This window comes from Oreochromis niloticus, linkage group LG16 (assembly GCF_001858045.2).
Source record: "Oreochromis niloticus isolate F11D_XX linkage group LG16, O_niloticus_UMD_NMBU, whole genome shotgun sequence".
Taxonomy (NCBI): domain Eukaryota; kingdom Metazoa; phylum Chordata; class Actinopteri; order Cichliformes; family Cichlidae; genus Oreochromis; species Oreochromis niloticus.
In genome coordinates this window covers 29,293,401-29,306,142 of record NC_031987.2, presented here as the reverse complement: position 1 = coordinate 29,306,142, position 12,742 = coordinate 29,293,401, and the positions used below count along the sequence as shown (strand labels likewise).

The 12,742-nt window shown below is 40.5% G+C and overlaps 1 protein-coding gene across 2 annotated transcripts in view; it reads right to left on the bottom strand.

The window, feature by feature from the left end:
* Positions 1-12,742, bottom strand: part of enox1 (ecto-NOX disulfide-thiol exchanger 1) — a 118,445-nt gene that overhangs the window by 29,787 nt on the left and 75,916 nt on the right. For both annotated transcript variants that reach the window (XM_005475294.4, XM_005475293.4), the window contains exons 5-7: positions 6,372-6,539; positions 4,967-5,173; positions 4,467-4,700 (exon numbers count right to left, since the gene is read on the bottom strand). In XM_005475294.4, the coding sequence (XP_005475351.1) occupies positions 4,467-4,700; positions 4,967-5,173; positions 6,372-6,539 (609 nt within the window). The remainder of the gene's footprint in view (positions 1-4,466; positions 4,701-4,966; positions 5,174-6,371; positions 6,540-12,742) is intronic.

Sequence of the window (12,742 nt, the reverse complement as noted above, 5' to 3'; positions counted from 1 at the left end):
AAAACATGCTTGTTTATGTTAGGTATTAGAGGATGGATGGGAACACTACACTGAGGCTGAGGCTTGGGTTTTGTAGATAAACTGGAGATTCTGGAGCAAACAGAAGCAACATGCTGCTGGTTTTCCAGAGAGATAGGACAGAGACACAGATAAATACAGAAAATGGCAGACATAGAAAAGGTAGCTTGAAAGGAATCCTCTTTAAAAAGTGCTATTATTTATTATTAACATAATAATTCCCTGATCACTGTCAAGCTCATTTTGGAAGGCAGAGTTTTGATGCTTCATTTGATTAAAATGCACTTGCGACTGGACTGCTGCTATGTGTCTTCATATCTGAAGACTAGGTTTGCTTGAAATGAACCAAATGCGAGAGCTTGTGATTCTTTTGTGATTGCTGTTGCTGCATACGCCTTAGTGATAATCAGCTGGCATTTGAACGTGGCATCTTCGTGCCTCGGTGACCATCCTTGTCAGGTCACAACAACAATCTTCCAGGGTTAAACCTACTAACACTTTCATATGACTTCAATAGATTAACTTATAGGATCGTGTTTGTTTGTGAAGCACTAAAAGATCTGATTATTCTCTGGATAATGCTCGGCATTTCTGTTCCACATTTCAGCACCAACACTAACCTATGAACATCATAAAAAACACAAAAGGCAGTTTGCACAATGAAAACTTGGATGGATGAACAGATGGAAATGTAAAAAAACATCTTGATGGTGTAGTCTGTTCTGTGATGAAGAAAACTTCCATGACAGGTCTGACATTAAGACTTACTTTTAATGACTATCTGAGATGTAAAAATGGGTTCAGAACAGCAGCTCAAACTTGGATCAATAAAGCAGCTTTAAAAAGAGCAGATATGTCTGACTGTACCTTATAACACCGACTATGTGCATCAGTTTGAGTCATTCAAATCATCTGGATCTATTGTTGCACTAAGCAAGGACCATCAGGCTTTTTACCAGTTCCCATGGAAATAAGATATATCTGATTCCCACTGATGGTGGTAATGTGTGTCTCAGCAACACTTTATTGGCACAAAGGTCACAGCACCACATAAGGTGATGTTATTATTTCTTTTTGTGTGGGAGTTGTTACAGTCGAGATTTTGACTTTCTTTTCTTTCATGCTTTATTCAAATGATGTGTGCAGTGGATCTGACCGCACGTTAAAGACGGGTTTAGGTTGAAACACAGAAAATATAACAATAACACTAGATGGTAATGTTTAGTTTTCCTGCTCAATCTGAGACAACATGAAGGTCATCACAATGCATGAAGGCAATAACAGTAATAAGTAGTGCGCTGGATCTGAATGTGATTAAATTGCACTAAATTGCAAGTGATTGCAGCGCCGCTGTGTTTTTATAAACAGAGAACATTTACAGCCTTTTACTGTAAATATGCAACACTTTCAATCACTGGAGACAAGAATCAGCCACAGCAGAGTGGAGGCAACACGGAGGAGGTGGAAGAGGAGGAGGAGGAGGAGGAGGAGAGTGACCTTCACAGCAAACACCCCTCATTGCTCACTTCTCACTCATCAAAACCACTGCCAACTCAGTCCCACACTTCATCCTCTCCCATCAATTCTCCTCACGTGCAGAAGGAGCAGGTGAAGACAGGTTTGGAGCAGTACAGAAAGAAAGGGAGTGGTCCACGGTATTAATCCCATTACACAGTAGATAAACGGGGGTTTGAAAAACGTAACTCCTGTAGTAAAACTGGGCTGATTTTAAAAGAGAAGCATAACGAGGACTTTACCTTTTTTCAAATGTCACCTGAATTATTCATTGTCATGATTCGTTCTTTTATGGAGCACATTTCTACTCAGGTTTAAAACAGCTTGGGGAAAAATACTGGGTGTCAAGCATGGAAAACATCTGAGATCAAACCAAGGATTGCTAAATTTTACTCAAACACAACATTTGAACTGCATTCTCACCACATTTTCTGTTAATATAACAATAAATATTATATATGTGGATTGGTGCTGTGGCTGCAGTGATGCCGATGCTGTACCGGTCCGTTGTAGTGAAGAGAGACCTGAGTATAAAAGCGAAGCTCTCAATTTAGCGGTTGATCTACGTCCCTACCCTCACCTATGGCCAAGAGCTGTGGGTAATAACCGGGAGGAGGCCCCGGAGAAGACCCAGGACACGCTGGAGAGATTATATCTCTCGGCTGGCCTGGGAACGTCTTGGTGTACCCCAGAAAAGCTGGAGGAGGTGGGAGGGGAGAGGGGCATCTGGGCTTCTCTGCTTAGGCTGCTGCCCGTGACCAGGCCCCGGATAAGCAGGATAAGATGGATGGATAGATGGAAGGATATTATATATATGGTCAGAAACCCATCTCATTACATTGTACCACACTGGGTATGCACTCAGTGTAATTCTTCAACATGCAGGCTTTGCCAGTTGAGGAAAAATAACAGAGGAAACTTCAGCATGTGTCAGAGGTTTTGGATTGTTGCTTTGGTTATTTCTTGTTTCATATAGTAATCTATCTTTCTGTTTGTTGCTGCCAGCTTTACTTCATTTTACCCACAATTTACCCGCAGTCGCACATTTTTATACTTTCATTTTACCTTTCTTCTTTGGTGTCACTTTTTTGCCTCAATGGCCTTAGAAAAAAAATCAAAGTTTGGATGAAAATGGACCTTTTCTCAACATTAGCCACATGCTACAAGTCAAATGCCCATCAGGTTCCTGTGAGAGTGATAAGACCAGGAAAGCACATTTGCATTCATTGTAACCAGGTGTTGTGCACTCTATGTTTAAGCAATCCATTTTTTTTTAACCGAGTGATGCTAACAGCATGGCTCAATCCAAGTAACTTTGTGTTTGTGATAAATTTGGTGATCATCTGACTTCTAGTCACCAGGGCACACACACTGACACACACACTTCATCTATGACAGCTGGGAGGGTCCTGCGACTTTGAAATGGTCAGCGAAATGAATTGATGGATATCTTATTATATACAACTTGGAAAAAAAAGACAAATACTGCAGCATCACAGGTACTTTAGATAATGTTAGCATCCAAAATATGTTCGTTGAACATCAACATCAGTATTTAGCTCAAAGCTTCATATTGTGTTGCTGCTGCCATAAAAAAACAGCTTAGAGTCTGACAACTATAAAGAGTTGGGTTTTTTGCTGTACAAAAACTCCAAGGAGTCAAACATCTTTCTTCCTTTCCAGAGGCTAAGTGGTGTTTCAGCCTGAACACAGGGCCTAAAACGATATATTTATGACTCGATTACATCTGTAAACGCATTCCAGAATCCTACAATGGCTTACTTAATAATGCATATCTTACTGGATTATAGCTGCTTGAAGCAAAAAAAGAAGAAATAAGCAGGAAGCCACTAAAGGCAACGAGAAAGGTAAAGACACATAAAAAATTGCAACTGTTTTGTTTTATTTTGCACTGTTGAGAACTCTGGTAAGGCTTTTATTTAGCAGTTTTTGCTCCATCTCAATCGTGTTTGTCTCATTTACTGTTCACTGTGTTTGTACTGATGACTGAATGCGGAGAGCTCAGTCTGTGCAGACATCTTTGATAAACACTCGAAAATCTAATATTCTTATGTCACTCCAGAGCTCTCTGAGAACCGCTGAGTAATAAATGCAGTTTTTACAACAACACACAAAACACTGCTGTAAAACAAAAAACCTATACAGACCGATGCAAGTATGGCTTCTTGGACAGTCTTTGAGTGCGGCTCCCCTGTGTTTGCACACTGTTTGCCTGCATTATACTGTTGCCATCAAACACAGTTGTTTATCGGTGGCTACAAACGGGGGGATGAAGAATATCAATAATTGTGCAGCTTCCTGGACAATTAATTCATGCATGTTATTGGGTATCACAGCAAGTGACCTAAGCAGGAGATTATACACACACGCACACACAGAGCAACAGATGTGTTGCCAATCAAATTAAAAGCGTTGTTATCTGTGACCTACAAATCCGCTTTGAAAAGTCGTACATGGCTTTGGACTAATATGTTTACTACAAGGGATTTTATTTACTCTCTGTATCCATGACAACAGCTGCAGATTTTGTTCAGGCTTCTGACCTCCTGATCCAAACCACAAAAAACTTGAACAGATTCGGTCCAACCCTGTCACATTACTGATCAAGCTCATGGTCGTGCTGGCCTCTGCAGTCTTTGGGTCTCTGCACTTGCCAGCACACCAAAAATGAATTTGGATACAGCATTTAAAGGAGGAGCAGGGGTTGTTTTTCTGTGTGCATGTGTGTCAGATTTGCTCTTTAGAAGCATCAAAGGGTATCAGCTGAGCCATCACCTGATATGAGTTAGCAATGAGATCAGTTGATCTGCTAGATTTGTTGCACAGTAAACTTGTCATATAGTGGCAAGAAATTACTTTCTTAATGCAAAACTAACTGACACTTTCTCTGTAAACTCATCGCCAGTGCTCACCTTTTAGTCTGTCTGCTAACAGTGCTACCTCGTGTTCAGAGTAGTGCACAATCGGAGGGGGAGATGGTGGCCGCAGTCTGTCTTCATGGATCTTGCGGCGGTGTCTTTCCTCTCTGGCCAGTAAGCGCTGTTTACACTCCCACTCATAAAGGTCATCTCTGGCCTGGGCAAAGTCTACATGGATCTTCCCAGAGTCCTTTTTATCAGTGCTGGATCCGATACGCATCCGATACCCTGAAGGGGAGAAGGTGATACCATTATATTTAGGCATTTCTACAACAAGTAGATTTGATTTTCTGCCTTCTGAAGATGATGAAGAGTTAAGAAAAATAAAGTTCCTTAAATAGCCACCTGAGACTGGCCCTAAAAAATATGGCCCGCTTTGTAAAAATCAAAACAACAACAACAAAAAGCAACCAAAAGCAAATCGAGACAAACAAATGAAAACAATATCCCAACTGCAAACTTGAGGCATTGCATTTCCCAAGAAAAGTGCTCACCTGACAGGTAAATAGCCTTGTCTACCATGAACTCCTCACTGAAGCGGATGTGGCAGAAGTTCTTCTTGCTCTTTCGGATGGCGTTGATCTCCCCACATTGGTCAAACACTTCCCTAATTATTTCCTCTGTGGCGTTCTCTGGCAAACCCCCCACAAATACTGTCTTACAGCCGGGAGGGCGCTCCCGCGTCGATGGAGGAGGAAGGTCTGAGGCACAATAAGAAGACCAGTTACATGATTATATGGCCACATCATCCACAGCTCTCCTGCTACACTGCAGTTTAAAGAGGAAAACTATTGAGTTTTATGTCAAGTTTGAGCAATTAAAAAGAAAAAAACATTTAAATAATAACATCTAATATTAAAATAGATTCCATCTCACATTTAAGCTAATTACCTAAGTCACAGTCTGTAAAGTCTCACCACTAGATATCAGCAGATTGCAGTCAACTGAATTCTGGTTTTCAACCACTCCAAATTCTACTACATAGTTTAATTTATGGTGGCTGCTGTAGGACAAACAACTCTGGCTGCCTTTCATCTGTAGTGAGTGAAGGCTCTCAGCCTGCTGTTTACCTCAGCTGTCAATACGTGTTAATGCTTATTTTGTCTGGATACAGTGATACTGGAGTGAGTTGTTGAGGATATCCTAAACTTTTCTGTTGGTAAGCTCTGCTGTTTTTGACAGTGTTAACTGCTGTCAGTCGGCATTAGTGAAACTTTCTTTGAAGTCGAGCGAACGTTATTGGACTTGGACACTTAGCGAATAAACTCTCATATGGTCTGAGAATGTGATCAAACTGTTTATGAGAGGGAAAGCGTCATTTCTTTGGTCACTCGAGTGTAACATTAGCTGGTAAAACGTTATAAACAGCTGTTGTTGTTTAGCCAGCTCATTATTACCATTATATAAAAGATGGAGCTTGAGATGAGGAGGAAGAGAATTCAAAAATGCTGGTTGCATTGCCTCTTTCACATTTTTGCTTCTTTTTTGAAGGAGACAACTTCTCAAAGCACACATATGATCCTTCGTATCTTGAGTCTTAAGGTGCAGAAATAAATTTAAATGTCCCTCCATGCCACACCCAAATCCTATGACTTCTCTTCTATTTTGCCTTTGGTTTACTACGTATGTAGCCAGTCTTTAGACACATACATAAAACAGGTTTAGTCAGAAGACAGTTTGTGGTGGTTTCAAAAATCTGCAAACTCCTGTTTGTTTTTTAGGATTAATTATGTATTTTTTTTCTATTAAATAAGTATATAAACATTACTGACTTTACCTTATCAGTTTATCAGTTTACTTTTACTAGCCTGATATTGCTGTCTACCATTACTGCAAAAGTCACACCCCTCCAAAGTTTCAAGTAAAGTTTATCGGTTCTGCATTAAAGTACAGTCTTACTAGGGTTCTGAGGGAAGAGAGTGCAGCTCTTGCAGTGGATGATCTCCTTGATGACGGCCATGTCGGAGGGAACGGGTGGAGGGGGGACCAGGCTGATTCCTGCCATCATGGGGTTTATGGGTGCAATGAGGCCCAGCCCAGGGTCGAATCTCTGGATACACAGAGAATCTGCATGACAGAATAACAACAGATTACACCAGTTACACAGGCTCTGACCTTTTATACACAAAAACCATAACATTTTTCATACTTTCTTCCAGTATATAAAGAATGAACAGATAGAGTGATACGGTCTGACTTCAGACATGCTAGCACCACGTCTCTAGGGATGGTCTGTCTGCTGGTTGGTGAGAGATAAAATCCAATGAATGGAATGATGTAATGTTTTGTACAGACTTTCACGGTGAGCAGAGGTTAAATTCAGTGACTTGTTCTAGCATCATCACAGGGTTTACATTTGTGGCCGTGAAAGACACCTTTCAGCAACTTTTGTTAGCAATCCTCCCCAGAGGAAATTCTCTGTCACTGTAAAATGGCAAATAGCAAAAAAAAAATTCCCATTTACATCATTCAAGGTCTAAATTGGAAAATATCGAAATGTCTAAAGATCTTTGCAGTGTGAAGAGGACACATTTGACTTCATATTGTTGTTCTTAATTTTTAAATATCACTGTTATTATTGTGAATATATGGGTATTGTGATGGCGCTGTTGTACATTTGCAATGCTTCACTTACACCTCAGTGACTGCCTCACAAGTTGGTCCTGAACTGGAGTTTCCACATGAATAAATTCCCTCTTCAAACACTCATAGTTACAGTCATCGCCACCGCCAAACTATTCAGAGGAATGGTTATTCAGTACCAAGAGTTGGTATATTTAAGGGCCTTAATTAAACCAGTGGATGATTTATTTATAGAAAAAAGGGCATATTTGTAGAGGAAAGTGAGCTAAATTGGACAATAAGCCGTTTCTGTGAGAGGAGAAAACAAAATCACTATTGGGTTCTAATTGCACTTTAACATTTTTAAATCCTGTTGAAGAACCAATAAAGCAGTTATTGTTGAGGTGTCTGTGTACGTTCTTAGTTATCCAGGTCATGTCTGACTGTCGCTTTCTTTCCAAGCTCCTTAGAGTATTGTTGAAGTCATTAGGACTCTGGGACTGAGATGGCTGGAAGGTTGTTACCTTTAAAACCCGATTAGTGGTCATAACAAGAGCTCATATATACAACTGGTCGTCAACCGCATATGCAGAAGAGAAAAGGAAATTAGTTAAAAAAGAAAAAGGGAGTTTAAACGATCACTCCCTAGATAAGAAATAAAAGAAAAACTGGGGACTGGATCCTTGGAAAAGGACAAGAAAATATCATCTCGAGTGTACTAATGGGAAAAGCGCAAGGGAGGAGAGGAGAGAGAGAGGGAAGAAGAAAATCTGTGTTCTCTAGGACAAAGAGAAAGTGAGGAAGAAGGGGGAAGATAAACAGTGAGAGGACAGAGGCGACAGGAGCAATGCTTCAGCTGTCTGGGTGGAAATAGAACAGGCAGGTTGGAGGAGGGCGGAGCAGCATTGCATGTTCCCATCTTCAACGCTGCAATAACAACGGAGCGGGAGGAACAAACCGTCAGCAGAAAATCACCCCCACCACCCCACCGCTGCCCACACAGCCACAACACCACAGAAAATAAAGTGATTCAGATTACAGGCGAGGGAAGCTGTCACACTAGGAAAGGACAAACGTCCCTTACAGAAATTTAATAAAAAATAAACGTTTCTTTTTTTCCTGCTTTGTACAGAGGATTGATAGAACGCACCAGTGATTTAGTGTGAAAGCTTTTACTCCTGCCGGTCTGAACATTCAGCACACTGCAAGCCTACGTCGGAAACAATCAGCAGCTCACAGGAAGCACAGGAAGTGAGGCGCTTTACATTTCCAGTTAGCTTGGGATAAAGGGAAAAATATAAAATTACCAATGGTATTCTCAAACCGCTCACATTTCTTTCCTCATAGGCATTGCAAATCTCTTAAAACAAATGTGCCAAAACCTGTGGTTCCTGAAATGAGTCCGGCTCTAAAAGCATCTCGCTCCCAAGATGACCAAGATGACAGTTGGTTAGATGCTAAAATGTTAGATGATATATATTCATCAAATATTTTGATGCTCTCAGATAAGGTAAGCGATGCTCTTCTTCATCCTGTTCATTGGTTTTAGATTGTTTTTCTATCCTTTCATGAGCAGATAAAGGTCTTTTGATCAATTTCAATTCAATTTTATTTATATAGCACCAAATCACAACAACAGTGAAGATAAGAACCAGGCTCAGAGAGGGGCGCCCATCTGCCATGACCGGCTGGGGGTGAGGAGAGGAAAACGGGATGAAATGCACACTGTGGAGGGGAACCAGTGATTAATAATGATTAAATGCAGGTGATTAAACAAATAGTGAGTGAAATGAGGTGAGTGAAGAAGTGCATCATAGGAAATCCCCAGCAGCCTAGGCCTACTGCAATCTGACTAAGAGACAGCTCATGGTCACTTTATGCAGCTCAAACTACGAGCTGTAGCAAAAAGGAAAGTTTTACGCCTAATCTTAAAAGTAGAGAGAGTGTCTGTCTCCCAAATGCAGGTTGAAATATCTTGTTATAGGGCCATCAGCCTGCAGCAGATATTCATGAGGATGGGTGTGTTACATAAGGTACTGACAAAGATTCAGACTTTGGAAGGATGAGGACAGTTTTGGAGAGCATTCATGAAGATGAATACTACTCCTTAGATTTTGTCAGTCCCCACACTGCTGAGCTCAAGCTGAGATCTGCACAAAGGGAGTGATGTGGCCTGGTGCTTCACATCCTTCAATAAACAATACATTTGATTGATTATTAGAAAAACCCTCCACGTGAAAGCCTCATAAAATCATTTCTTGGAGAAAAATGGCCTTTAAGCTGGTAATCTTTGGTCAGCACAGTACTGATAATTCCAGACATATACTAATTTGCACTCAGCATTAGATCACACCGAGTGCTGCAGGGTAAAACACATTATGTTTAGCAAAGAGAAAAATGCTTCATGTACTCTTTATTACACATCTTGAGGCTTATAAAAAGACACAAAAAAAAAAAAACACCAGAGAGATAATCCTCCATTAATCTGACCACATAGAGCCAAGATGCATTCAGAGATTCTTCAGGTCTTAGGAAAACTCATTAAAACGGCATCTGCGATACCCTCGACAGGTAAATTACACATCTCCTTGCCACACATTCATCATAATCACAAAAGGCTGGTTTTGTTCATAGCTTTTCCTCCAGGAGCCAAAGTGATTCAAGCCAGGTTCATTTCTCTGGCTAAGAGCTCTGCTGCGACTGCCAGACTCAGAAACAGAGGAAGGAATATAAGGAAGAAAAACACACACACACACACACACACACACACACACACACACACACACACACACACACACACACACACACAAGTAGCCTAAAAAAATTAAAACCTGAGCCGTGAAATAAAAAGACGAGCTCTGACAGTAGAAAAACAGTGATCGTGCCTCTAATTGTGCTTATTTTGTACTATACACTAGAACCACTGACAGACATGCGTAGTATTGACCGTGCTGGGAAACATCTGGCTGTGATTAACATCAAGGTGAGAGCTCATCAGTCACGACACACCCATACAATGAAAAGTGAGCATTTAAATGTATCCTAATTGTGATCTTAACACAAATCACACTGGAGCTCTGACCTACACGGCCTCGTTTTTAGCCCTTAACAAATGGGCCCAGGTTTCACACGTTTCCAATACTTTACAATATCATAACAAATGACTCTGCATATTAGTTCAAAGTGTTGGTACTTGTAATAAACTTATATATATATATTTTTTTTAGATTCTGGACTTTTTAAATGCATTACATCTGTGCAATAGCTGCAGTTACCAGGATTAACATTAAAGTTTCCTTCTTTTAGGACAGAAGGACAGAAGCTGCAGTTAGGAAAGTTTACCTGCTTTATTTTTAGTCTTGAAGACTGGCCCTTGCACCTTTTGCTTAAAGTTGCATTGTGACATTGTGGGCAAATAAGGAGACGAGACGACGAGAGAGTAACGGGTTCTTACAGGATTCTGTTTATTTTGTACAGATAACGCAAGGTGTGAATGATGCAGCATCAATGGCCATTTACTTTTGTTTCTGGCATCATGCCTCTGTTGATTCTCACTGTAAACCTGCTCAAGTTAAGTCCAAACTAACTTTTCCTTTTTCCATCAACAAATGACAAATAATTCATGGTTTAAGCTGCTCAACTGGACTAGGTCCCACAAATCTTTACGTCTTCTCTAAATTCACAGGCTCCCTGTGCTTTGTCCTGCAGTGGTCTTGTTATGTAGGGACGCCACATTTTCATTACCTAAAGATCTGAGTTTTAGGGTCAAACAAACAACCTGCAAAAATCCAAACTACTACCAAGAAATCACCAAAGAAGACTGAGAGAACACAGAAGAAATATACACAGCAAACAGAGATAAAAGGGCACAAGATGAACTGAAATGAGACAGAGATGTGGGTGGGAAAAAGAACAAAGGGGAGCCACATGAGGAACTAAACTTCACAATAAAACACAAAGTAAACTCAGATCCACACAGACATTCTATTTTATTACTTTAAATAAAGGCTCTGAATACTATCAGCACCACTTTAAAAAAATTAATAACCGTCTCCTAGAAACATATGAAAGCAGAAACACATGTTTCTGTGGTTTGACCCTTCAAAAGACACATATCTGATCCACTCGTCCGTCTTTTTTTTCTGTCAGCCTTTCATTACCTAAACGTTCCCTCCCTCCCTGTAGTTTAACAAGGGAAGAGAGCTGCAGATGTTGCCAGAGGTGTAGTCTCATCACATCATCAGAGCGAAAGAGCATGTCATCATTTTAATATTTCCACTCGGATCCAGAGGAATTTGGTTGCTACGATGCTGTTTGTCCCTCCCTACAACAGCTCCTCTCTCCTCATTGTGGTTTCACTCAGTTAAATCCATGCATTCAATTATTCTGGACTTAACACACACACACAACCAAGTACTCAACAAATCTCCCCACGTGCTCACATATTAAAGCCCCACAATGCAGCACTTATACAACGACAGCTCTTAAATGGTAACACACACGCGACCATAAAGCTCAGACAAATCCCCACGTCTCAGAAAGACAATTTCGTAAATAGATTGCGAGGTGAAATTAAGCCCAGAGAAAGAGAAAACGAAGCAGAGCAGCTAGACACAGAGCTTAGTGTAGTTTTAGTTGAAATAACAAGTGAGAGCGGTTAGTCTGGAGCACAGCCACACTGTACACCCTGCTGAGGGACACAGAAAGCTCAGTTTTTAGTTGTGGCCTTGCATATATTTCTCTGGTTACACTTCGTAGTCCGCGGGGCACTTTTTGAGGTATATGGTTTACATATGAAAAAAGAAGAAAAAAGAGAGAACAAAACAGCGGTATTTATTATGTCCAGATGTTTCAGTTCATATTGAGACGAATGCTTTTTCCAGCCCTGCCCTCTTTAGCAAAGTGTCACAGTTTGATACATCTGGAAAATCTCTGCCTGCTGATGCAAGAAGCACTCTGTTCTTATAACAACACACAGATTATAAGAAAATGTCCAGAGTTCATAATGAGTAATATCTGCTTTGTGGTCCAGGAACCCTCCAAAGATTCACAGGAAGAATCTGTTGGGGGATAATTAATCGGAGAGCAAAGAAAGGCTTCAGAGCAGCGTTGCTCTGGTATATTTAGTGGTGGCGAGAAGTGATCAAAGCAGTCAGGAAGTTACATTTAAGTTTTAGATATGTGACTGAAACACAATTAAATACAACTATTTTCCAAAAATTTCTTCAGATTAAATAAAAGCCAAAAGATTTTTTTTTTAAGTGAGTGAGAGAGAATTTCACAAAGAGTGAAATACTAGAAAAACATCCTATCGTTCTGACATGCTCGGTGGGTTTCTTGGGGTAGCAGGTTATTGTATGACATCATTCTCAATGTCATTGTGTCCTCATGCTAAATGTATGCATCATTGATTTAGTCAAAACAAAACAGAAAAAAAAGATAGATGTTTGCACATGTGTTCGGATCAGGTCCGACTAACTGCTTCATCCAGAATAAATAAATAATAATGACTAAATTCGTTTCAGGTTGCTTTTCTCCCTATCAAGTAACCAGTTCCATCGCTGAGCCGCAGGTCTTCCAACAATCCTCACATGGTTCCCATCCCGTGTCTCCCTCTGCAGCCAACTATGGTGCACATTTGTGCACACCCTGTTTTTCTTGTTTTGAACTGATTCACACGGATTCAGTGATATTTCTGAGTCCCGGGT